Raw genomic sequence first — 25,522 nt, 5'->3', positions numbered from 1 at the left:
GTCTCTCCTTCCTCTATGTTCCCATTGAACCTAGGGACTACCCTACTGAAGCATTTGCCATACTCTATTGAATTTTCATGTTTATTTGCCTATCTTCCCCAGAAAACTAACTTGTTTAAGAGGAGGGAAACCATTTTGTCTACCATTATATATACATTTACCTAGCATAGTGACTAGCTGAATAAATATTTGAATAAATGAATTTTAATAACCTAATCTAGCATTATATTGGGTTCATAATAGGCCCCTAAAACAATATAATGTTTCTGTGTTTTCCTCTCTAGAACATAATCATCCTGAAGCATTTTCAAATTTATAATAGGTGGTGATTTATATATGGAAAGGGTTTTATTACTAGTTAGACCTATGGAATGAAGAAAACGTTCCTTATCTGTGTAGTAATATACTACTTGTTATATATTTATCTCGGTAATCTGTGCATTATGTTTTCTTATAATATCCAAATATATATATATTTACTAACTTAAAAATTTATCTTACAAAACTCCTAAGAATTTGCAGTCCGTTGTGCATATTTCCTGCCATCCTCCATCTGACATTACTTAGAAACAGCAAGCTTGGAATCAATTTTGCTATAGATTTAAGAAGGCCTTTGAAATGTATAGAAATTAAATCATTTTAAGCAATATAACTGAAACTTGCTCTTACTATTTTTTATTTTAAATGTCTTACAAAATAATAGGGAATAATTATTTGGGGATGGAAGAAATAAAAATAAGGGAGCAATAGAAGTAGTTTAGTATGTTTTGTTCTCCAGACTTAGCATATTTCCATACATATGCCTTTCTAAATTATTTACAAAAGCTTTGCTGTATAAATATAAGTTACTAACTACATAATAATATGGGGGTGTAGAAAAGATAGAAGTAATGTTTATGTTTATATAAATCATTGAGATTTCTGTAGAGTCTCATAACCATTCTGCTTCTTTCAGGTACAGAGAACTGCAACTTAGTACAGAAAGCAAAGTAACAGAATATCTCCATCAAAGTAAATTAAAATCTTTTGAAAGTGAGCGTGTTCAACTTATCCAAGAGGAAACTGCAAGAAATCTCACACAGTGTCAGTTGGAATGTGAAAAATATCAGAAAAAATTAGAGGTACATATACGGACTTTTCTTTTAAAATTAGCAGAACAGGGGCGCCTGGGTGGCTCCGTAGGCTAAGCGTCCAACTCTTGGTTTCAGCTCAGGTCCTGATCTCAGATTGGTGAGATTGAGCTTCATGTTGGACTCCATGCTCAGCATGTAGTCTGCTTGAGATTCTTTTCCCCACCCTCTCCATCTCCCCTTTGCTCCCTACCCCTGCTCACACACTCTCCCCCCTCCTCCCTTTCTCTCTCTCTCTCTCATAAAAAAATAAAATCTTAAAAAAAAAAAAAAAAGTAGCATAACATGGGGCTCCTGGCTGGCTCAGTCAGTAGAACATGCAACTCTTGATCTCGGGGTCAGGAGTTAGAGCCTCACTTTGGGCATAGAGTTTAATTTTAAAAATTAATTTAAAAATGTAATAAAATTAGCTTAACATGTGAGCTTAATAAGTACAAGGTCAAGATCATATTGAGCTTTATTTTACCTGTAAGACCTAGCACTGCCCTGCGTGTGTACATGTGCACACACACACACACACAAAATATGTATATTTCAGAAAGATGTGTAACAAAAAGGACTAGAATTGTTAGGAAAAAGAAAGAAAGAAAAAGATCTCATTCACATACCAACTAAAAATATATAATTACTTGGAATAGTGCAGAGCCTATATCAAGAAAAGCATACAACTTCACTAATATATAAGAAATACCATCTTTCTGGAAGGTAATATGCAATATTACATATTTTTCTATTTTTATCAAGTGATATATTTTTAATCAAATGCTAGCATGCTCTTTTTTAACTGAACAAAGTAATTTGTAGTATAAGTAGAAGAAAAAGGATTATCAATTTTTCAGATTTACTTATTTATTAGAGAGAAAGAGCATGTGTGCAAATGGTGGGAGGGGCAGAGGGGGAGAATCTTCAAGCAGACTCCCCACTGAGCGTGGGGCTCAATCTTTCAACACTGAGATCATGACCTGAGCCAAAACCAAGAGTTGGACGCTCAACCGACTGAGCCACCCAGGTGCCCCAAGAATAATCAATTTTTGAAGAAAATTGTTAAAAAGAAATAAGAAATATGTATCACATTTTAAAATTCATTCTGAGGCAAGAACAATTAAAATCCACCCAGAAAACATCCATAAGTGGTATCAAGTACAAACTCAAGACCCATAATCACATAAATTTAAGAATGTATTCATTGGGGGCGCCTGGGTGGCTCAGTTGGTTAAGCGACTGCCTTCGGCTCAGGTCATGATCCTGGAGTCCCAGGATTGAGTCCCGCATCAGGCTCCCTGCTCAGCAGGGAGTCTGCTTCTCCCTCTGACCCTCCCCCTTCTCGTGCCGCTCTCTTTCATTCTCCCCCTCTCAAATAAATAAAATCTTAAAAAAAAAAAGAATATTCATTGTAAAGGTTATATTACAAATCGGGGGAAAACTGGATTGGACAACAAATAGTGCTGTGATCATCATTTGAGTATTTAAAGAAAATAGTTACTTATATGCTTCACACTGCATATCAAAGTAAAACTCAGATGGATCCTAGCTAAATGTAAATACAGAACTGTAAAACTATTAAAAGTAAATACAGGGGCACCTGGATGGCTCAGTTGGTTAAGCGACTGCCTTTGGCTCAGGTCATGATCCCAGGGTCCTGGATTGAATCCAATCGGGCTCCCTGCTCAGTGGGGAGCCTGCTTCTCCCTCTCCCTCTGCCTGCTGCTCTGCCTACTTGTGCTCTCAAGTAAATAAAACTTTTAAAAATCTTAAAAAAAAAAAGTAAATACAGATGAAATTTTATATTATGTCAGTTTGTGGATTAATTCTGTTGATCTGTTGATTAAAAACAGGAAGAAATCATATAGGAAAAATAAAATCTTTAATGCTTCTGTGTTTAAAAAAAAGTCTGAATAATATTAAAGGGCAAAATGAAGACTGAAAAATAATATTCATGTTATATAAGAGAAAAGGCTTGTCTCCTTACTTTTAAAAGATCTCTTATCAAAAGGACATACCTTCCTCTTCTAGAGAATAGGTGGGAAGAAGGAATGAACTGTTTCCAAGAAAAGACATGCAAATTGCCAAGAAATAGACAAAAACGTGTATTCTCCCTAAGCATTATAGAAATGTAAATTTAAACTCTTTTCTACTTTTACATGGGTCTGTTTGTTGTTTTCAAACTGCTGGCAAGAGTACCCTTAAAAGGGAAACCTTAAGCAGTTAGAAAACAGAACATCTCTTCTGGAGGACAATATGGTGACCTATGTTAAAGTCCTTAAAAAATCGATCCAGTAGGGGCACCTGGGTGGCTCAGTCCATTAAGCAGCTGCCTTCAGCTCAGGTCATGATCCCGGAGTCCCAGGATCGAGCCCCACGTTGAGCCCCACATGGGGCTCCCCACTCAGCGGGGAGTCTGCTTCTCCCTCTGCCCTTCACCCTGCTCGTGCACACCCTCTCCACTCTCTCTGTCTCAAATAAATAAATAAAATCTTTAAAAAAAAAAAATTGATACAGTAATTTTAAAGGAATTTTACCTGAGGAAATAATAAGAGATGCTTATAAAGGTTTATATTAATGGAATATATCATGGCATTATTTATTACACTAAAAATTGGAATTTATTTATTTCAATAGTTGATAATTAAACAATTTTCAGTTAGTATATTATAAACTATATTTTTTGCTATATTCATGTATTCTATGGTTACATGTAGTCATGTTCCTGAATATTTTAGATTTGTGGGAAGTGCTCATTTAAAAAATTAAAAGATGTAATAATGTCATTAGCATGATTAATTAGCTAATGATGTAAGTTTTCGTTAAAGTAATCTCTCAGAGATTACATTTCTGAAAAGTACTCTAATAGGTAAAACTAAGATTAACAAGATAAAGGTTCTCACAGAAAATGAAGCCTTAGGAAAAAAAATAAAGATGATATTAAATACATATGTATTTAAAGAAACAGAAGCAAAAATTGTAGATAGTGTATACTTCTAAAGCAAACCAGTATTCAGCGTTTAAAACTTTTTCAAATACCTTCTTCAGGAACCTACTGTAGCCATAATCTGCAACAGCAGATTCTCCCACACATTTTCGATTAGACTATATTTGATCGGCTCTAATTTGAAATTCATCTTTTGCAAATCATATTTTCCATGGTTCAAATTTCATAATTCCTAGCAAAATGCCTTTCGTTTTTTGTTTGTTTTTTCCCAAATTGGATGACTGTGCTTGAGGGTGTGTCTCAGGACAGGTAGAAGGGGGATGGGAGGTATAGATAGGAAGACAGGGAAGCACTTCCTTCTCTGTACTTCTGACACAGACATTTCACTAAATAATACTTTACAACACGTGGTACTGATGTTTTCTGAACCATTCTGTTTTACTATTTTAGATGGTTGCAGTCCATATTGATTTCATGACCTCTTAGGTTACAACTTGCAGTATGAAAACCACTCTCCCATAGACCTACCCACTTGGTCAGTGAATGAGTTGACTAGCAATTATTGTGGGGTTTTTTGTGTGTAAAGGTTATGGAGAAACACCTTTGTAAAACATACTATGATTCTGAAAACCGATTGATAAAACTGAGGCTTTAGGGGAATTTCTTTACATTTTTTCCTCCATTATACTGGGAGCCTTGAGGGGACAGGAACTGTTCATTTATCATTGTGTCGCCAATACCTGTGCTTTGCTGATGGTGGATGCTCAGTAAATAATGAATGAGTGTGGGACGCCTGGGTGGCTCAGTTGGTTAAGCGTCTGCCTTTGGCTCAGGTCATGATCCCGGGGTCCTGGGATCGAGTTCCGCATCGGGTTCCCTACTCTGCAGGGAGCCTGCTTCTCCCTCTGCCTCTGCCTCTCTCTCTCTCTCTCTGTCTCTCATGAATGAATAAATAAAATCTTAAAAAAAAAAAAAGAATGAATGAATGGTTTGATGAATGTTACTGCCGTACTATTGTTCGAATCCATTTTTCTGTAATACTGGAAAGTATTTCTAAAACAGTTCTTTTTTATAATGAATTTAGAGAGAAATAAATTTGTGAAGGATAAAGTTTGTTGTATTTATATACTTTTCTGTGTCTTTTACCCAATATTCTCATTGATTAATAGCTTGGAGACAGTTTATTGTACTTTATCAATTGGCAAAGGCTCCCAGAACAGTGGCTTTATATTTTTATCTCTTTTTAAAGCAATTATTGACCTATAGTTTTGTATTATCATTCTATTATTTAAAGGAAGGAATTATCCACTGTGAAAGCTTAATATCTAATGGATTTCTAAAAGCAGCTGCTGATCTATTTTATGCATTCATGTTCGAACTCAAATGTTCATGTATTGGTTTTTCCTAAAGAATCTTTCCTATGATAACCTTCCATAGGTCCAATAATCAAGATCTTCTTTGGCTTTTCAGAAACAATAATAAATGTATTTATAGCAACCACTCAGACAAATCCACAGTAAAAGGGAATTCTCCACCATAGAATACAGAGGTGTTAGGTGTTTCTGGCGATCTCTCCTCTGTGTTATGAAGAGAGAATTTTAAATTGTATCTCTCAATTTAATACTACTTTTAAAATCTCTAATTAAAATAATACTTTATAAATACCCCATCTTCAACATTTTGATTGTTTATCTCTTTAGATATCCACTTCTGCAGTTTTTCATTGTGTGGTGTTTTTACTGAGGGAGGTGGGGTACAGATGAAAAGTATCAGCTGTGCTGTGAGAATAATCATTTAGCAGTGTCCTTACTGATCCTCTCTTTTGACCATGGAATTATTGTCATCAGCCACCAAAGTCTTAATGAGTTGCATCTCAATATAATAAATTATACGAAAGCTCTAGATTATTTCACTGACTAGCAATTTAGTTATAATGAATTAATAAGTCCCTAGAGAACATATTCCCAGCTGGCAAGAATAAAGAAGAAATAATACTAAAAGATGAATTTTCTTTTTCTGATCCAATCAGGGACACTAAAATCATCCCATCATCATCATCTTTATAATAATTATTATCATAATCATCATTATTCCCATGTTACTATTTCTTTATCCTCCAAAGGAGTAAATGTGGAAGGTGGGGGATAATGTTTAATTTACTTTGGGGAGAAGTTTTGATGGAAATCATTAAAGGAAAATAAGATAGAATAGGTTAAGGAAACTGTAATTTCTGTTTGTAAAACCTGGAAATAGATCTGCATCTTTTCCTTTTTCCACATCATAGAAAGCATACAATCACATACATTTGTTAAGGGAACTTTATGTCATGAGAGAAAATAAGTTGTGTTAAAAATTGTTTCATTATAGAGAATTCTGAGCAATTAAGCAGGTGGATCTCTATGTCTGCGAGCCATTTAATACAACATTCTCATAATTCTTACAGTAGTAATAGTATTTTTCAGACTTACATACAGACTTGTATTCTAGGCACTGTGCTAATAAGCCCTGCGAATATATCATCTTATGTAATCCTTCCAACAATGTTTTGAGGTAGGCCTAGAAAGAATAATTGCCTAAGATCCACAACTAGTAAGTGTCAAAGCCAGCATTGAAATACAAATCTTTCTGGCTACAAACCCATATTCTTAACCATAATATTCTGTTGCTTCTAAGGAAATACTACATTGCTTATGCTGTATTGGGAAGCAAGTGTAATACCACTGCATAATTTAGTCTGTTCTAGTTAGTAAACTTTCTAGATAATTGGAGTGTAATTTAAGCATTAAAACATTTCCTGTGCCACTAGAAATATCTCCTATTTTTTTACTGAATACATTATCATCATAGTGATTCCTTCAACGTATCACCATTGAAGAATGTAGGATTTTTTGTTCTTATACAAAATAACTCTAATTTCCGTATCTCTTTTTTTATAATTTTTTAAATCCTTCCTTTCTATACAAAGGCATTTTTTGTTACTGCCCCACGTGGCACTTCATATTTATCATTTTAATTTGTTGCTTTGAATTTATAATTGTTCAAGAAACCAGAAATCTCATTAAAACCATGGTAAGCATAGATGAAATAAGCTCTGATGGAAAACTGAAGGATGAGTATATCATTTTTACACACAGCTTTGTAAGCCTGCAAGCCTTTCTCCAGTGGCTAAAATTGCCAAATAAATGACCTTCTGGTAAGTATGGCACTCTTGCATTTTCTTAGTTCTAACAAGTAAATGCTAATCTTACTCCTATAACTATTTCAAAGTTTTAAATTTGTTTTTTATTCACTTCATACAATAATGTGCTTCATAATTTTCAGTTACAGATGAATGAATTATTTGCCTTAGAAATAAATGTATCTTACGTCCTCAGTCATCTCAATCGAGCTACTTTCTCCTCATATTAAAATCATTAGAAAGAGGGGGAAAAATGTGAAAGTATTTTTGTGTCACATATTTGTCTTAACTGTTAACCTTGTTTAATTCTGCCTTTGCACTTTTTTTTTCTTCCACTGTTAGGTTTTAACTAAAGAATTTTACAGTCTCCAAGCTTCTTCTGAAAAACGCATTACTGAACTTCAATCACGGAACTCTGAGCATCAGGCAAGGCTAGACATTTATGAGAGATTGGAAAAAGAGCTCGATGAAATAATAATGCAAACTGCAGAAAGTAAGTCTCCCACTACCTCACACACACAACTCTTTTTTCTGGCAGCACAAGGAACCTGGTATTGTTTCTAAAACCGCTTGGTATATTTCTTTAAAATCCAGTTGGTGACTTTCAAAAAATATGTATCTTACATCTTAAAAATTAGTTAATCTTAATTTCAGTAGTTGGCACCTAAAAAATCAGTTAACTATGACAGATTTTATCTTTTCATTTATACAGTTCCTCATTGAACAATTAAATGTTTACATGTGCCAGGAACCTGGGGCTTTGGAGTTCACGTGATAATTCTACCTGATGAGAGCTTCTAACCTAGACCACTGGAAGAAGCAAACATATTGGGGCGCCTGGGTGGCTCAGTTGTTAAGAGTCTGCCTTCAGCTCAGGTCATGATCTCAGGGTGCTGGGATCGAGCCCCTCATCGGGCTCCCTGCTCGGCGGGAAGCCTGCTTCTCCCTCTCCCACTCCCCCTGCTTGTGTTCCCTCTCTCGCTGTCTCTCTCTGTCAAATAAATAAAAAATCTTTAAAAAAAAAAAAAAAAGAGACAAATATATTGAAGATAAAGAAGTGAGATATGTGCTATTAGCAAGAAATAGGCATTTCTCAGTGGAAATACAGAAGAGGTTGTGAGTTAATTCCACCTTGGTGGTGAGGAATACAGTACCTAAGAGGGAAGGTGACGCTTTGAATGAGTCGTAGAAAACAAAAATTCCTTGAATATACCTGGTTATAATCCTGGACCTTCAATTTCTACTTCTTCTGTTTCCTCTTATTATACAATCTTCCTGTGTTATCCTTGGTGTTAAAGGAATATTTTAAATTAACCTTTCACCATTGACTGAGATGTTTGCTACAGCACATTATTTTTGTTCGAAAGTCAGAAATATCAGGGACTTTCTTATCAAGTGGGTTTAAACTTCAGTTGAAGTTGAAATTGAATTCGAATCTGTTTTGTGCACATTTTCTTGTAAAGGATATGTTATATTTGTAGGCCTATTTAAGGAAAACTTTTGTTTCATTCCTATCAGTATCTTTCTTCCACTTCTAGAGTCAATATCCTAACTGCAAGTTTCCAAATTTGTCTTCAGTGTCTTCCCTGGAGTCAGAGGAATCTCTATAAAATACAGATTTGATTGTACCATACCCCTGCGTTAATGCCTCTGTCACCTTCAGATAGCATGAAGTCAGATTCCTTAGCACAACTTCTTGCATTAGACCTTCCTTTATCTTTCATGCCTTGCCATTCCCTATCATATCATCTTATTTTTTTTATTATTATGTTATGTTAGTCACCATACATTACATCATTAGTTTTTGATGTAGTGTTCCATGATCCATTGTTTGCGTATAACACCCAGTGCTCCATTCAGTACGTGCCCTCTTTAATACCCATCACCAGGCTAACCCATCCCCCCAGCCCCCTCCCCTCTAGAACCCTCAGTTTGTTTTTCAGAGTCCATAGTCTCTCATGGTTCATCTCCCCCTCCGATTTCCCCCCTTCATTTTTCCCCTCCTGCTATCTTCTTATTTTGAAAGTTCCATACTCCTTCTTTTCTTCAGAATTTTGCATATGTCCCTCTGTCTAAAGAAATCAGGAGTAGAACAGAACTTCCTCAATCTGATAAAGGATATCTACAAAGAACCTACAGCTAATATCATTCCTAATGATGAAATAGTAAATGCTTTCTCTTTAAGGGAGAGTGAGTACAAGGCAAGGATTTCTATTTTTATAACATATTAAACATTGTAATGCAGTTTAAAATACCTTTTATATTCCATTTATATGGAAATGCAGGGGCCTAGTAAAAGGCCCACATTTAATAATACTAGTACACACCTACCAAAATGGCTGAAGTTAGAAAGACTGGTTATAACAATGTTAGTGAGAATATAGAACTGCAATTTGGTATAAAACCAAACAACCTATCCAATAATACAGCAATTCTATTCCTATGTATTTTGCCCAAGAGAAAAGAAAGCGTATGCATACAAAAAGAGTTCTACCTGGATATTCAGGAGCTGTATTCATGATAGTCAAAAACTGGCAACAACCCAGGTGACTATCACAGGAAAATGGCTAATCAAACCATAATACATTTTATATTGTAGACTACTACTCCTCAATAAAAAGAAACAAACTACTGATGTCTTCAGCAACATGGATGAATCTGAAAAACTTTATGCTTAGTCCTAGAAGCCTTATATGACTAAATTTATATAAAAATCTAGGGGCGCCTGGGTGGCTCAGTCGTTAAGCGTCTGCCTTCGGCTCAGGTCATGATCCCAGGGTCCTGGGATCGAGCCCCGTATCGGGCTCCCTGCTCGGCGGGAAGCCTGCTTCTCCCTCTCCCACTCCCCCACTTGTGTTCCTGCTCTCACTAACTCTCTCTCTTTGTCAAATAAATAAATAAAATCTTTAAAAAAAAAAATTTATATAAAAATCTAGAAGAGGAGAAACTAATCTATAGTAAAAAAAATGCAGAACAGTGGTTGCCTCTAAGGATGGTTGTCACCAAAAATTAAATGGGAAAAGAGGGCGCCTGGGTGGCTCAGTCGTTAAGCATCTGCCTTCGGCTCAGGTCATGATCCCAGGGTCCTGGGATCAAGCCCCACATTGGGGGGGCAATTCAACTCCCCTGCTCGGCGGGGAGTCTGCTTCTCCCTCTCCCTCTGCTGCTGCTCCCCTACTTGTGCTCTCTGTCAAATAAATAAATAAAATCTTTTAAAAAAATAAAAATAAAAAAAATAAATGGGAAAAGAGATATTAGGGAACTTCCCAGGGTGTTGGAATTCTGTATCTTAATAGGGTTTGTGTTACACATGTGTATATTTCTCAGAACTCACTGAATGGTAGACTTAAGATTTGTAACTCTTAACATATGTAAACTTAATTCTTTTAAAAAAGAACTATAAATAAATATTGAACTATAGTTGATAATTTACATGTTGAACTGTTGAGAGGTGAAGGACAGATGTCTACAGCTTACTTGGAAATACATTAGAAATGTAAGATAGATTCATAAATGTATATAGTGATAGATGTGTGATAAATTATGTACAATGCAATGTTTAACTCAGAATCCAGATGTTGAGCTATATGGGTGTACCCTATAAACATCTTTTAGCTTTTCCAGATGTGTAAATATTTTCTTAATAAAATCTTTTTTTTTTTTTTTGAGAGAGAGTGAACACGCAACCCAAGCGGAGTGGGAGGGGGGTGCTGGCAGAGGGAGAAGGAGAGAGAGAATCCTGAACAGGCTCCATGCCCAGCACAGAGCTAGATGCAGGGCTCAGTCTCACCACACTGAGATCATGACCTGAACCAAAATCAAGAGTCAGACACTTAACTGGCTGAGCCATCCAGGCATCCCTCTTAATAAAATCTTTAGAAAAAATACAGAAATAAATTTTTGCTTTGCTGTTGTTTAAACCACCTTAAAATCATCTTAGAATAAAATATATTTATACTTGGAAGATCAAGAAACTAGGTTCATCTCTATCCATTCACAATGGAAATTAGAATATTCCTATCCTTAAAGAATACTTAGTAACAAAAATTTCAAAGATGTAGTACAAAACATTCTTTTTTAGTACTACATTGTGTACAATTTTCAAAGGATCACCATCTAATACAGCAAATTTCAGCTGATATGAAGATGGTTAGACTTCATTTATTAGGGTGTAATCGTGGCAAATGACACAGCCTATTTATACTTGAATTGCTCTTTATAATTAAATAAGTGTATTATTTGGATATTTGAGGAGTTTAGTTTTCAAAGATCTCATCCAGTTGTTAGATGTATTGTGGGGCGCCCGGGTGGCTCAGTTGGTTAAATGTTGAACTCTTGATCTCAGCTCAGGTCTTGATTTCAGGGTTGTGAGTTCAAGTCCCACATTGGGTTCCATGCTGGGCATGGAGCCTACTAAAAGAAAGAAAGAGAAAGAGAGTATTGCCCAGAAGCTAAATAAATTCCAATATAAAAAGAAAACCAGATTCTGGAAACCTGCTGTCCATCTCATACTACTTGTAACCTCTGCAAGGCATTTGTCACATTTCTTGAGACACTGCTCTTGCTTCTCTAGAGTCACCTGCCTTTCTTTCTTCTCCATCGATTTTGTTGTCTCTTCTTCTAGCTAAAGAGTTAGCTAACTGTTCACCGAGGGTTTTCCTCCTCAACAGCTCTTTAAGTCTTACTTACTTACCTTCTCTCCGGATAATCTTATCCTTTTCCACAATTTCATTTACTCTCTGTGGGCTAATGATTCCGTAGATCTGTAAAGAGTTCTTGCAGTCATTAGAAGTGTAACATTTCTTACATTTTTTCTTCTGTCTATGAAACTTACTAATATTCTTGTATTCTTGATCTGTTAATTAAAGTCTAATTACCATCCAACTTTTGTCAACCTTTATCTAGTGCCTTACCGCACCTCCACACCTATTCATTTGTCTAGAATCTAGCTTCTTTTCTTCATCCTCCATTGCTCTTAGGGACCATGTCTCAACTGGGTTATTACTACAACTTGTGAGGGGTTCTCTGTGCCAATATAGGCCATTCTGTTCCCTATTATTAGAAATTATTTTTCTACAATGTCAGCATCAACAACAACAATCTTTTGGTCATGTCACCTTTCTATTAGTTCCTTGTTGACTGTGGAATAAAATAAAATCCAAACTCCTTAGCCTAGCAAATAAGACTTTAGTTCCGTTCCCAGTTGGAACTGAACCTACCTTTCTACTACTGTTGTTCTCTAAGCTAACCCCATCCACTTATCTCACAGTTACTAAAACTTCACAGCTCTGTGCCTTTACACATGCACAGGCCCTCCTGTGCCTTCTCTGTGAATATTAGTCTCCCCACACATTGTCCTCCTAATGCTTCTAGCTTAAGAAAAATGGTGGCACTCAGATATAGTGTCTCAGTGCTCTGTACTATTAAGACACATTCATATCTCTTTAGTACCATTTACCATGTTGTATAGTACATTGTTTCTGTACTTAAATCACCACTAGATTAGTTATCCCATGAGTTATCAATCCATTAGGTATTAAACTCAAATTTAAGATGTCCATTAATATCTAACTGATGGGTTTTTGAGATGTTAACTACATTTACCTTCTTCCTTCCGAATTTAGAGACAAGAGTCAGATAGGTATCCAAATGCCAGCTCTAATAGAGCCATTCTGCCATTCTGATAGAGCTGAATTGGAGAACTCATCTTGGATCTGAAGCCATGACAAACGATGGCAGAATTGGCAATGGCATATGTCATCTCTTGCTTCCACATTTCCCTGACAACTAATAATTCTACCTCTGAGAACTGACCCTTGTTCGCCATGAAAAATAGGGATAAAATTGAAGGAAAACAGAAAAAATTTATTTAAAATTCTTAATGTGCCATAAAAGGATCAGTCAACAAATATATGCATATTACAGTAATGGACCTGCAAATAGCTTCACTTAATAATGTGAACTATGTGACTTTGCTTTAAACCTGGAACACTTCTGAAAGCTTTCTCGGGAAGCCTGGGTGGCTCAGTCGGTTAAAGCGTTTGCCTTCGGCTCAGGTCATGATCCCAGGGTCCTGGGATCAAGTCCCACATTGGGCTCCCTGCTTCTCCCTTCTGCCTGCCGCTCCCCCTGCTTGTGCTCTTTCCCTCTCTCTTTCTAACAAATAAATAAATAAATAAAATCTTTAAAAAAAAAAAAAAGGTTTCTCTTTTTAATGTTAGAATAATGGTTGTTGTTAATAATGTTACAAAAATTGTTATATATCATTGACTGCTTTAATTTGAGCTAGTAAACCTTTAGTTTTTATGGACTTTATTTTTTAATCCCAACTTACAGTAAAATTGCCATTGCTTTTAAACTTTTTAACAATGAAATGTTAACCTGTCAGTTAAAGTTCCTTCTGAAAAAGAGTGGTGTGACAGTGGCAGAATTTAGAAGTAAATGGTTTTGCTGAATTTTTTTCTAATTAAAAAAAAAGGCCATCAATACATTGTTAGTACTGCACATTTTTTTCAGATTAGCCTACTTAAATGCAGTTTCATTATTACTAACTTAGTTAAGATAAAGTTGTTCTGATAAAATAATGCACATCTTTCCTAATTAAAAATAGTCATTTCTTTTATTGAGAAGTAGTCAAATTGATGTTATCATTACTTATTTATAATTATATAACATACATTCCATGTAAAAGGCCTTAGAATCATTCAGAATAACATAGTGTCTATATTACTATGCTTTATAACAAGAAACTTTAACATGTCATATGATGCAAGCCCTTACACCTTTTAAAAATAAATGGAACAAATTTAAGCAACCATAAACTTTAAGAAATATGCTTCTACTTACAAATGGACTGTTTGAGATTATGCGTTAGCCCTTTCTAATGTTCTTATGCTCCCTGATTCATTAGTATGACCCCTTTTTTTAATTTTCACTTCTGCCGTGCTTTTTAAGAAAAAAAAAAAAAGACTTATTTTACATCATACACTTTAATACTTTTCAGTTGAAAATGAAGATGAGGCTGAAAGGGTTCTTTTTTCCTATGGCTATGGTGCTAATGTTCCCACAACGGCCAAAAGACGACTAAAGCAAAGGTAAAATCAATATATATTTGTTTTACTTATCTACTCAAGCTAAATGTAATTACATTATGCTTTTTGATAATGTGCAAAGTTACTTTATTCTTAGTATGCATAAATATTAAATTGCTCACAAAATAAAGCATAGTAAGTTATAATCATGCATTTCATGTATTTTTAAGTGAGTTTAATGGTCAGTAAAATAGAAGTGTACATTAGAATTTTCCTAGAATTAGATTCAGTGGTAATGACACCATTTTAATTTTATTTTCACATTAATTTCAAGTGAGTTACAAATGCTTTTGTACCAACAGTTTTCAGGTTAAAATTAATTAATTATGCTTCCTTTTTCCTCTTGTTTTTTATTCAGCTATGTATATTCCTTGACATATATTTGAGAAAAAGAAAGAGGGAAGCAGGGAGAGAAAGAGATGAGATAGAATGTGTATTATGATTGAAAATGTAAAAGACTGTGAAGCCCAGAAAATTTGGGGGAGATCCACTCAAAATACTACTTAGAGTACACTAAGAGAAAAATTGTGTCTATATTAATCAGTTTTCTGGTTGACCTAGCTGATTTTTTTTTACCTAACTCCTTTCTCGCACTTTAATCCATCCTTATGTGCAAAAACATCTCACTGCCCCATTTTCTACTGTATCAAATCTAAATATTTCTGCCAGACCTCCAGGCCCCTCCACCTGGCCCCACCTCTCCAGCCTCATTTGCTTCTCTACCCAAAATGAGGGCAGTATATCTCTGTGCTTATAAACATCTGTTTTCTCCATACCACACAATAGAGCATCTCTCTCATCTCATTAACTCTTGTTTCCCATGTCATTTCCCCAGCCATTTGGAAGGTTCCTCAAGGTCAGCAACTGTATCTTATTCTTGTTTATTCTCTTTCTTTATGTAGCATGATGTAAGATACCTAGAATTGTCTCTTCATCTGAGTATTTGAGGATGCAAAGCTGCTTATCTTTTATTTTTATATAGGTTGATTGAAACATTTAGAGACATTACACACTGAGTAAGAAAAACAGTTCATCCCAACTTTAATACTTCTGTAGAAACTTTGAAGTGATGGCTCAGAGAATAGAATGTCTTTAAGGCCGTGATGTAAGATATATGCCATTTTATAACAAAACAAATGGATGCTTTGAATTTGTGTCCCTTACTGGTTAAAGAAAATACCTGGAAAAATTTTAGATCAAGGATAGGTGACTGTCAAGTGTCATTTTGTAGCTGGAATGGTTAATTCTGTCTGGTGAAGATGCACGTATTTCTAAATTATATATTATTTGAAAAATCAGTTAAAGCCCCATCCCATTCCCATTCTCTGCCCACTCCCTCCACAGGTCACTAAGGGTGACCTCGGCTTTTTGTAATTATCAGCATATCACTGTTTTGGAGCATTATATTGCCTAGGGAGGAATAGAAATGTACTTTTGTGGGTAAGAGACTTCTTTGTCAGTGGTAAATGATTGGTAAATACTAAAAATTGAAATTTGAAGGAAAAGGTCTATTCTCTTCTTTTTTTAGCATATGAATCCTTCAAAAGAATCTTTGTCACAAGGGGGAAAAAAAAAAGAATTTTGCTGTTGTAAGCTCTTTTCTTCAGCCCTAAATGCTGAGTTCTTCTAAAATTGAAAGCAATTATTGCTGTTACCTTACTTTTTTTTAAAGAATTTCCAAAAGCAGATGTTGATTTCTTAATAATTAGAGTGAAGATTTAAGGAACCACAACTGATTCATATTCTGAATAATCTTAACTATCCAAATATTTCTAAAGATTTTATCACTGAGCTATCTATGTGCCTTGAACAAGTGCCTAATGGGCATACTATTAATATCTCCTACCAGCTGGTGCCAGGCATTCATCTCATGGTGAACCAGAGGGTTATTTTGAGGAAGTGCTTCTCAGGTCATCTAAACTGAGTGAAGGGAAAGTAAGTCTAGATAGCCAAAGAGGACATTTATGCATTCCTTCGCCCATTCATTCAACATCTTTTATTGAGTGCCTACTGTATGCACAAAATTGAGCAGTGGCAAAGAGGGTCCCTCTTTTAGGGTCTGACACATTTCCAAAGTTTGCAAAGTCTGTATTTCATTTTTTAATAGATATTTGTAAAGAAGTCAGTGGCTTTATGCTCTGTTTAACTTATTTAAGATGAAAGCAATGTAGCTTTTAAGAGAGTCTGTATTTAATTCTTCAGATTTAAAATTAAAGCAGTGGAAACTGAAGGTACATTATAAAACAACTCAATCAGAACCACAAATGAAATGTTTGCGTAATAGTTTTCATTATACATTAGTCTATACCAAAATATATTAAAATTTCAAAGGAACTTATTTTCAACTGCTACACAATACATTCCATTCATACTGTGTTTGATGTAAAATCTCATACATTCAGCAAGCAGATTTAGGTATGTTAGGGTAACACTTAATTGGAGTAAATTTCTGATTATAAAAATAATACGTTTATTTTAGAAAATTGCTGGTAATCCTACCATCCAAAGATAACCATTCAAAATTTATATAGACACATATATTTTCTTGCATATTTAGGATATTATTGTATGTAACGTGGAAGTTTAATTTTTTATCTTATAATTCCATCTTGAACATTTTCTTGTATCATTGAATAGTCTTCAAAAAAGATAATTTTTAATGGTTATCCAAAACTTTAATTTTTAGGACTTTGGTTTTTGAGTTTCATGTTAATAAATTCGATAGTCACTGAAAATTTTCACAGGTTGTCTGTTGCTACTCAAGGTATATTATGAAATTAAAGTGAGAAAATGGATGCAGAGTTCATCACACAGTGCCTAGCATATAGTGGGTTATTCAGTAAAGGTTAGTTAGACCAATTAAGGTTTCCTAGAGTAAATTGCACAGTTGATTTTATTATAAGTCTCAAATCAGGCTTACTCATATTTTGAAGTTTCAATGGAGATAATCAACAATAACAAAATATCACATCAAACTCTTGCTGGGACAAAGTTGTAGTAGGTTAAAAGGGCTTATACAATGAAAGTAAATTAAAATGAAATGGGCTCTTCTTGACTTGACTAAACTTGAAAATCTGAAGTAATGTTTTTGTTTCGGTCATGATTGTTTTGAAAATAGCAAACAAGATTTTCTGGTTGCATGTTTTGGTTATGCTCTTTAACCTGCAACTTAAATGGGTAACACCCAGGCAGTAACGTGGTCTCAGTGTGTGCTTCTCTGTTTGCTTTGGCAGATCTGAATGGATAGCCTTTTCTGAAGGTTCTAAACCTTTCAAATTGCAGGATTTACTGCATACTATAGACCTTTTGTTTTAGTTTCCGTCTAGTTTTATAAAGAGCTTTAAGTTGAAACTCTCACAGTAGACTGGGCTTTATAATAAAGGAAAAAATTAAAGCAGAGGAAACTTTTTTTTCTTCTAGCAAACTTTGGTGTATAATGAAAATTTGGTTTTCTCTCTTTATTCTCATGTAGGTAAGTTCTCATTTTTGTCCTTGGGGAAAGTTGTACTTATTTCATTTGGGTTGGTTTTAGGAATAGTCCTTTAAAAAGTACTGATGTTCTATTCATGGTCAACTCGAAAGTTTAAACCTACAGAAGAAACTAGGGAAAGTATCATATGACTATAGATAATCAGCATGAGACCACTATTTGGTTCTAAAGAATTACCAACAGAGCAGTAAGTACAGGCACCAACCTGAAGAGTTCTGAAGCTGGAATCGTTCTGGCACTGGTGCCCTTTTATTGAACAATTTATTTTTTATGCCATACTAATAAGAGACAGACCCCTGACCTGCTAAACTTGAAAAAGACCAAAAAGCCAAATGTTATTTCAGACAAGTAACTAAGTAGCAAATCACTAAATAAATGCACTTGCTTATTTGGAGTTTTGACAATACTAAGAAAATCATACCAAGATTGAAGGAATTGAGACAGAACATCAGTTCTCCATTGTGCTTTGACATCTCAGATATAGATGAAGATCCCCCATGTCCACATTGGCTGGGCTATACTATTATGAAATTATATGTAATAACCAGCAGTGCTACTGCCATTGACAGATCTAAGAGAATAACTTTCATTTGGAGTCAAGAAGTGATGAGGGAGCTAGGAGATAACCCTGATGAGAAAATTTTACCAGCTAACAGCTGAAATTTTTGTTTAATATTTAGATACAAAACTGTACTCTTGTAGTAGTAGTTTCTAGCTGATGTTGAACTTAATCTTGGTGTAGGTAAAAATCACGTGGCAATGAATATAATTACAAAGAAATATTGTTAAGTTGTACCTATGTTAATGTCCCAACACATAGCCTGTAAAAGCAGTGCTTTCTTGAGTTCAGTACATTCTGTACAAAAAAAAATAATAACCTTTAGCAGGACTCATTTTTCCTGACTGTATCCATAGTTACTTTTTATAAAGAACTTGGGAAGGACTTGTTTTCATTCTATGTGCATTGTGCTTAAAGAAACATAAACTCAGCTATATAGATGAGAAATTCTTCATTCGTCTTGCTTTGAATTTCAGTTAAAGTGAATTTTTCTTCCCACTTCTAACACCCCAGATTTCTACACAGAATCCACTTATGACACCAAATCACTGGCCACAACAGTATGCTGCATTTAAAGATACAGGAGATTGAAGTATAGAAGAGATGAATTGATATCTGTAATATTTGCCTTCTTTTACTAACTTTATGCACATTTTTATTACAGGTTCAGTGCTTAGATGCTGAGCATTAGTCATGTTTTAATATTGAAACTCTGCAACCTAAGAATATGGTTTCTACCAGTGTGTTCATATGAACAAAATTCCCTTACAACAAAATCAATCAAGAAAGATTTAAGTGTGTACTCTGTTTAGCACACACCACTGTTTAGCACAAACCATAAGACTGTGTCTTCATGTAAGTTGCATCTGTTGGGAGAGAAAAGATTAACACATGTGAAAGAATATCAAGAAACATCGAAAAACATGTAATTTAGTGCCATATTGTGTGCTAGACTGTGTCAGAGAAACAGAGATCAGTGAAGAGTAGCATGGTCAGAAATAGAGGAAGTGGAACTTGAAGGGAAATTTAAGAAAAAGTTGGGTCTGGGTCGCCTAGGTGGCTCAGTTAGGCATCTGACTCTTGATCTCAGCTCAGGTCTTGATCTCAGGGTCCTGAGTTTGAGCCCCACATTGGGCTCCACGCTGGGTGTGGAGCCTACTTCAAAAAAAAAAGTTGGATCTGTCAAGCAAGGAAATAACCTGTCTTCTTCAGACTGGGGGACCAACAGAGGTATAGTGGAAGGAACATAAAATGGGACATTTTAAGAAGAGTAGACATTAATGGAAAATAAGGTTGGTTCAGTTGAGATTACAGAAGGCCTTGATATTTTTAAATAATTTAGACAGAGTAGAATTAATCATGTAGGTAAGATTTGAAGTGGGTGAGAAAAGGACATAAATATCACTTCATTAAATAAGAAATACAAATGTCTGATGGCCATATGAAAAGATGTTTAACCTCACAAGTGAAGAAATTTAAAGTAAGATTCTATTGTTTATATAAGGTTATTAGCAAAACTTTTAAAGATTGATTATCCCCATTGTGAGCCTAGAGTATGAAGAAACAGGAGGTCTTACATAAAGTTCAGTCATTCAACAGTTTATTACTGAACACCTCCTTTGTACCAGGTATTATTCAACGTAGTTTGACTACATTCAAGAACAAAATAAGTAAAAATCCTAGTCCTTGGAGAACTTTCATTCTAGTTCATGAGAATTTAAATTTACACCAACCTTTCAAGGGGAATGTTTGAAAATCTGTAATACATACGTGTTTGACTCTATCATTATGCTTTCTGAGGACATGGAAGCACGAGGAGTGCAGAGATATATTTATGTAATGATTTAGAACTTTCTACAGCATAAGGCACTGTTGTGAATGCTGTAATTGGATTGTCTTTTTATTATTGAGTTATAAGAGTTCTTTAGGGGCACCTGGGTGGCTCAGTCGGTTAAGCGTCTGCCTTCGGCTCAGGTCACAGTCCCAGCGTCCTGGGATCGAGTCCCACATCAGGCTCCCTGTTCAGCGAGGAACCTGCTTCTCCCCCTCCTTCTGCGCTCCCCCCCCCCCCCCCACCGCTTGTGCTCTCTCACATTCGCTCTCTCTCAAATAAATAAAATCTTAAAAAAAAAAAAAAAGGAGTTCTTTATATTTTCTAGATACAGGTCCCTTATCCAATACATATTTTGGAATGTTCTCTTCCGTTTCATGTGTTGTCTTTTCACTTTCTTGATGGTGTCTTTTGAAGCACAAAACTATTTAATTTTGATGTAGTGCAGTTTATCTAATTTTTCTTTTGTTGCTTGTGCTTTTCGTGCCGTATCTGAGAATCCTTTGCCAAATCCAAGGTCAGGAAGACTTACTCCTGTGTTTTCTTCTGAGAGTTAGTATTTTAGCTTTTACATTTAGGTCTTTGATCCATTTTGAGTTAATTTTTGATATGTGAGGTAAGCATTTTGTAATATTTTTAATGTGGCTCCTAAAAATTTTTAAGTTACATGTGTGGCTTGCATTATGTTTCTATTGGACAAAACTGGCCTAGACCAATGGTCTCCAGACTTTTTGATATGATTCCCTATTGGGAAAAAAAATTGAGCATTCACCTACCAATACATTTACATGTATTTATTTATCAATTACATACATGTATTATCACATGAATAACATGTACATTAAAATATAAAACCTACATAGAAAATTAAAATTTTAAAGACACTTGGAACTCCTGGGTGGTTCAGTTGGTTAAGTGTCTGCCTTTGGCTCAGGTCATAATCCCAGGGTCCTGGGATCGAGCCCCACATCGGGCTCCCTGCTCGGTGGAGAGCCTGCTTCTCCTGCTTCCCCTGCTTGTGCTCACTGTCTCTCTCTCCCCCTCTCTCTCTGTCTCTGTCAAATAAATAAAATCTTTAAAAAAAATAATAAAATTTTAAAGACATTTAATATTAAAATAAGTGTAAGAAAAATTTCCCACACTTCAGTGGATGATTTTGCACATAATTGCTTTTGGAGACCACCAGTCTAGACTGTGATCTTAACTTTATAATTGGCTCAAGTCTTCTTCCTTCTCCACAGTGTTGACAGAGAACTGTCTCAAGTGCAAATCTGATCATGTCATGCCTAACCAATTTAAGGATAAAATCCAAACTCAGCTTAACATTTAAGGCCTTTCATCATATATCCCTGCCTTTGTCTCTCTAGCTTCAGCTCTCACCACATGCCATGTGTTTTCTCAATCCATACCATACCCCCGCACATCATCCTTTACCTATGCTTTTCCCTCTACCCAGAATGCTATTTCTCTGCTTCCTCACCAGATTAGTCAGTCTTAGTTTTCATCCCTCAGTGTGCCCCTTCTTAGCATTTAGCACACTATGGTAATTTATTTGCTCGTCTTCCTCAGCAGACTATTAGATCCTCCAGGTAGAAACTGTGTATTCCCAGTGCCTATTTAGATTACAGGCTTTTTATAAATTTTGTTAAAAGAGAATGTTCTTGAATGTCTTATTGAATGAATTAATAATGTTTCTTCTAATTCAACCTGCTTTTCTATAGTCATTGATATTTGTGATGAAGAAAAAAATGCTAATATTATAATCATTTTTGTTTAATTACAGGTATGATAATGATGAAAAATTATATGTCTTGTTTTTCCTGTGTGTTCTAGATTTCACAATATTTTGTATTCTTTTTCTTCTTTCTTTTTTCCTTTTTTTTTTTTTTTTTCTGTAACATCTGTAATCCATGGACTAAATGGGTCATTTAGGACAACCTGAGAATCTTAATACCATTTCTGAAATGTCTATGAAGAGATGTGTTCTGCTGTCTTTACAGTGACTTTAGGAGTAAAAGTAAATGTTTTAGATGTGATCCGTGCATCAATTGGAGACCAGTTGTACGACAGTGTCTTCTACATTATAAGCATTATGTATCATAAGTGAGATCAACATCCATAGTAAAAGTCACAGTCATTTCTGTCAGCATCAGTTCCTAGAAAGTTTTTCTAAATAAAATGGTTCTATATACTAGTAAGTAGAACACTGTAAAACACATTATGAGCATTTCAGGGCATCATAAGATAACTTCCTTCTCTTTAGAGTTGATTTTCCTCTCTCAGAATCCTCAACTAGAATCAGGGCAATTCCTAGTAGAAGGAGGTAGCCCTGGTATTTGGGCGTAAGCACCAGCATACCAAGAATTTCTTGAATTCACTACTTTATGTCATGTGATATTTTGCATTGGTAAGTGGTATCACACCATATCTGCATAAGAGCATTATGCAATGTCCAAACAGAACAAAAAGCACCCAACCAAATGAGCTACTTACTTTTATTAAACGTGTTGTCTTCAAGTCATTATCTTCCTCAAAATGTTGGTAATGGGTGACCTTTGCATCTGATTATTTTCTTGCATCCCTTTTTCTTCCATTTCATATCATCCACAACTGTTTTCTGTGTAATAGCATTTGATTGTGTTCATTGTTCCGTACTGAGCATTACACAGATATGGTCTGTACCTTCAACATGCATTTACTGAGAAATTACCATGTACAAAAAGAACCTCGTGCTGAGTTCTGTGAGAGAAAGATGAAAAGACTTATTCCTAACATATATGAAGGATGGGAAAGAAAATGAAAATATGAATGAAGATGACTCAAAGAATTTTATATTAACTTCATAAAAAACAGAGTTAATGATATAAAATACTGATGTTTGCAAACATATAATAAATCCAACAGATTAAAACTGTGAACATAACATAAAACTAGTGTTAAGACTTATTTGTAGAGATCTTATTTTAGGGTCAAATTTGAGAGAACTTAGTATATTTTAGATTGGGGGATAGAAAATGGGGTAGCCATAACTGTAAATATCTTAAAAACCTATAGAAGAAAGTAGATTAGTGATTCCCTACAGCTGGGCAGGAGGATGGGGAACAATGCTAATGGGGAAAGATTTTTTTTGTGATGAAAATATTCTAAAATTAGAGTATAGTTGCATAATTCTAAACGTACTAAAAATCATTTAATTGGACACTTTAAATGGGTGGACGTTGTGGCATATAAATTACATAGCAGTAAAATTCTGTATCATTTTTAAAGCTATTTTTTATAAAAAATGATTGTCAAAAAATAAGGACTGTCTTTTCCCCTCTAACTTCAGCTGATTATTAAGGCAAAATCTTATGCCAGTAGGAACTTAGATATGAGCATATCTAAACAAGCTGCGCAATTCACTATATAAACTTTTACCAGAACTCATCTTTTTCATTTGGGATAACAAGTTCTTAGAAATGGATGTGTAGGAAGATGTGTAGCATTATTTTCAGAGTTTTGTCTGCATTCCTTTATCCAATGCTAGGAAATATTAAAAATATAATAGAATTATTTCTGTTCCATAAATAGATAAAATAATTTTATTTAAAGTGAAAATATTTTATTCCATGTCATTGTGTAACATCTTGTCTTCTCAGATTCCACAGATTTTGCAATTCAGTAATAGATAACTCCTCCAAACATGAAAATATGATAAATAGGAAATTTTTAGTTTTTTGGAATCACAGAGAAGGTCTTTGGAGCAACACGTCTTCCCAACATTATTAGCAGTTCTTTAAAGAATTATACCATGTTTTTTTCCCTAGTAGGTAGGAGAAATGATTTTATAGTTGAGCCTTTTTTTAATTGTGTCTTAAAAGTGGAATTGGGGCATTTCACATTTAATATGATATTAAATACTAAAGGTTACATGCACTCAGTACAAGTTGTGATCATCATGTGATGGTCAAAGTGTGATCTTTTAGTACAGAATCTTCCTTTACTATAGACATTTCCACTTTTCATGCATCTTTTCCATCTCTACTTTCAATAGAAAATCTATTCAGTTGTTTTTTGTATAAAATGCATTTTGTTGTCTGAGGTAAACACTGAAGCTTTTCAAAGTACAGCTTATTATTGTTTCAACTAATTGCCTGATTTGTTTGTAAATGGGAAATTTTTATAAAAATGGCGAAAAGCTGTAAATTGCTATCTTGTGGTCTTTTCAAGCAAGTATAATGTAGCTCTCTACTTTTATAGCAAGGGCTAGAAACCATTACTGCAGTAATCAATATATCACAGTTATATTATTATGGAGATTTTAATGTTACTTTCAAAATTCTGAGCTGTTGGGATATTGGGATATTCCACTGTTGACACCTGAAAATATTTGACTCCATATTTTTTCTGTAAATACTTAAGTATTACTAGGAAATGGCAAGTCAATTTTCAGGCATACAAACACATTTTTAATATTTTAGAAAGCATTCCTCTTTTTTAAGCATGAATTTTCTTATTTCATTCACCTAGTGTCCACTTGGCAAGAAGAGTGCTTCAGTTAGAAAAACAAAACTCGTTGGTTTTAAAAGACCTGGAACATCAAAAGGAGCAAGTAACACAGCTTTCACAAGAGGTAAATAACTTAAACAAAAGAAACACATATTAAGAATCATGGTGTTCATTTTAAATCTTTGTCACTCCTTTGTATATTTTCTGAGCAGTTTTAAAATAAGCTGTTTGCTAGTGCAAAATGATTTTACAACTTATGAAACTAACTTAATGTTAAAGCCTTATAAAACAACTCGTAGTGTATGGCAAAACTAAGATCAAAAAAAGAGATTAAATGCCCAGACTAAATATAAATGCAGACTAGACAGACGAAGCTTTGATTTCTGAGAATATCAACTGGCAAAACAAGTTTGACAATTTCAGGTAGCATTTTGAGTTTTTAAATAAAACCTCATTTTTTTTATTTTATTTTAATTCCAGCATTGTTAACATACAGTGTTATATTAGTTTCCAGGGTACAGTATAGTGATTCAACAATTCTACATATTACTCAGTGCTCATCATGATAAGTGTATTCTTAATGCCTATCACCTATTTCACCCATCCTCCCACCCACCTCGCCTTTGGTAACCATATGTTTAAAACCTCATTTTTGTTTGTTTGTTTTTTTATTAACATATAATGTATTATTTGTTTCAGGGGTACAGGTCTGTGATTCATCAGTCTTAAACAATACACAGCACTCATACAACACATACCCTCCCCAATGTCCATCACCCAGCCACCCCATCCCTCCCACCCCTCTCTACTCCAGCAACCCTCAGTT

General features: G+C 34.7%; 1 protein-coding gene across 2 annotated transcripts in view; it reads left to right on the top strand.

The window, feature by feature from the left end:
- The window catches only part of PIBF1 (progesterone immunomodulatory binding factor 1), a 209,439-nt gene that overhangs the window by 120,472 nt on the left and 63,445 nt on the right, over window positions 1-25,522 (top strand). For both annotated transcript variants that reach the window (XM_032402871.1, XM_032402870.1), the window contains exons 11-14: window positions 956-1,121; window positions 7,580-7,730; window positions 14,241-14,331; window positions 24,718-24,820. In XM_032402871.1, the coding sequence (XP_032258762.1) occupies window positions 956-1,121; window positions 7,580-7,730; window positions 14,241-14,331; window positions 24,718-24,820 (511 nt within the window). The remainder of the gene's footprint in view (window positions 1-955; window positions 1,122-7,579; window positions 7,731-14,240; window positions 14,332-24,717; window positions 24,821-25,522) is intronic.

Source organism: Phoca vitulina, unplaced genomic scaffold (genome assembly GCF_004348235.1).
Source record: "Phoca vitulina isolate PV1807 unplaced genomic scaffold, GSC_HSeal_1.0 scaffold5, whole genome shotgun sequence".
Classification (NCBI taxonomy): domain Eukaryota; kingdom Metazoa; phylum Chordata; class Mammalia; order Carnivora; family Phocidae; genus Phoca; species Phoca vitulina.
The sequence above is the reverse complement of the archived record's forward strand: the minus strand, read 5'-3'. Positions and strand labels throughout refer to the sequence as shown.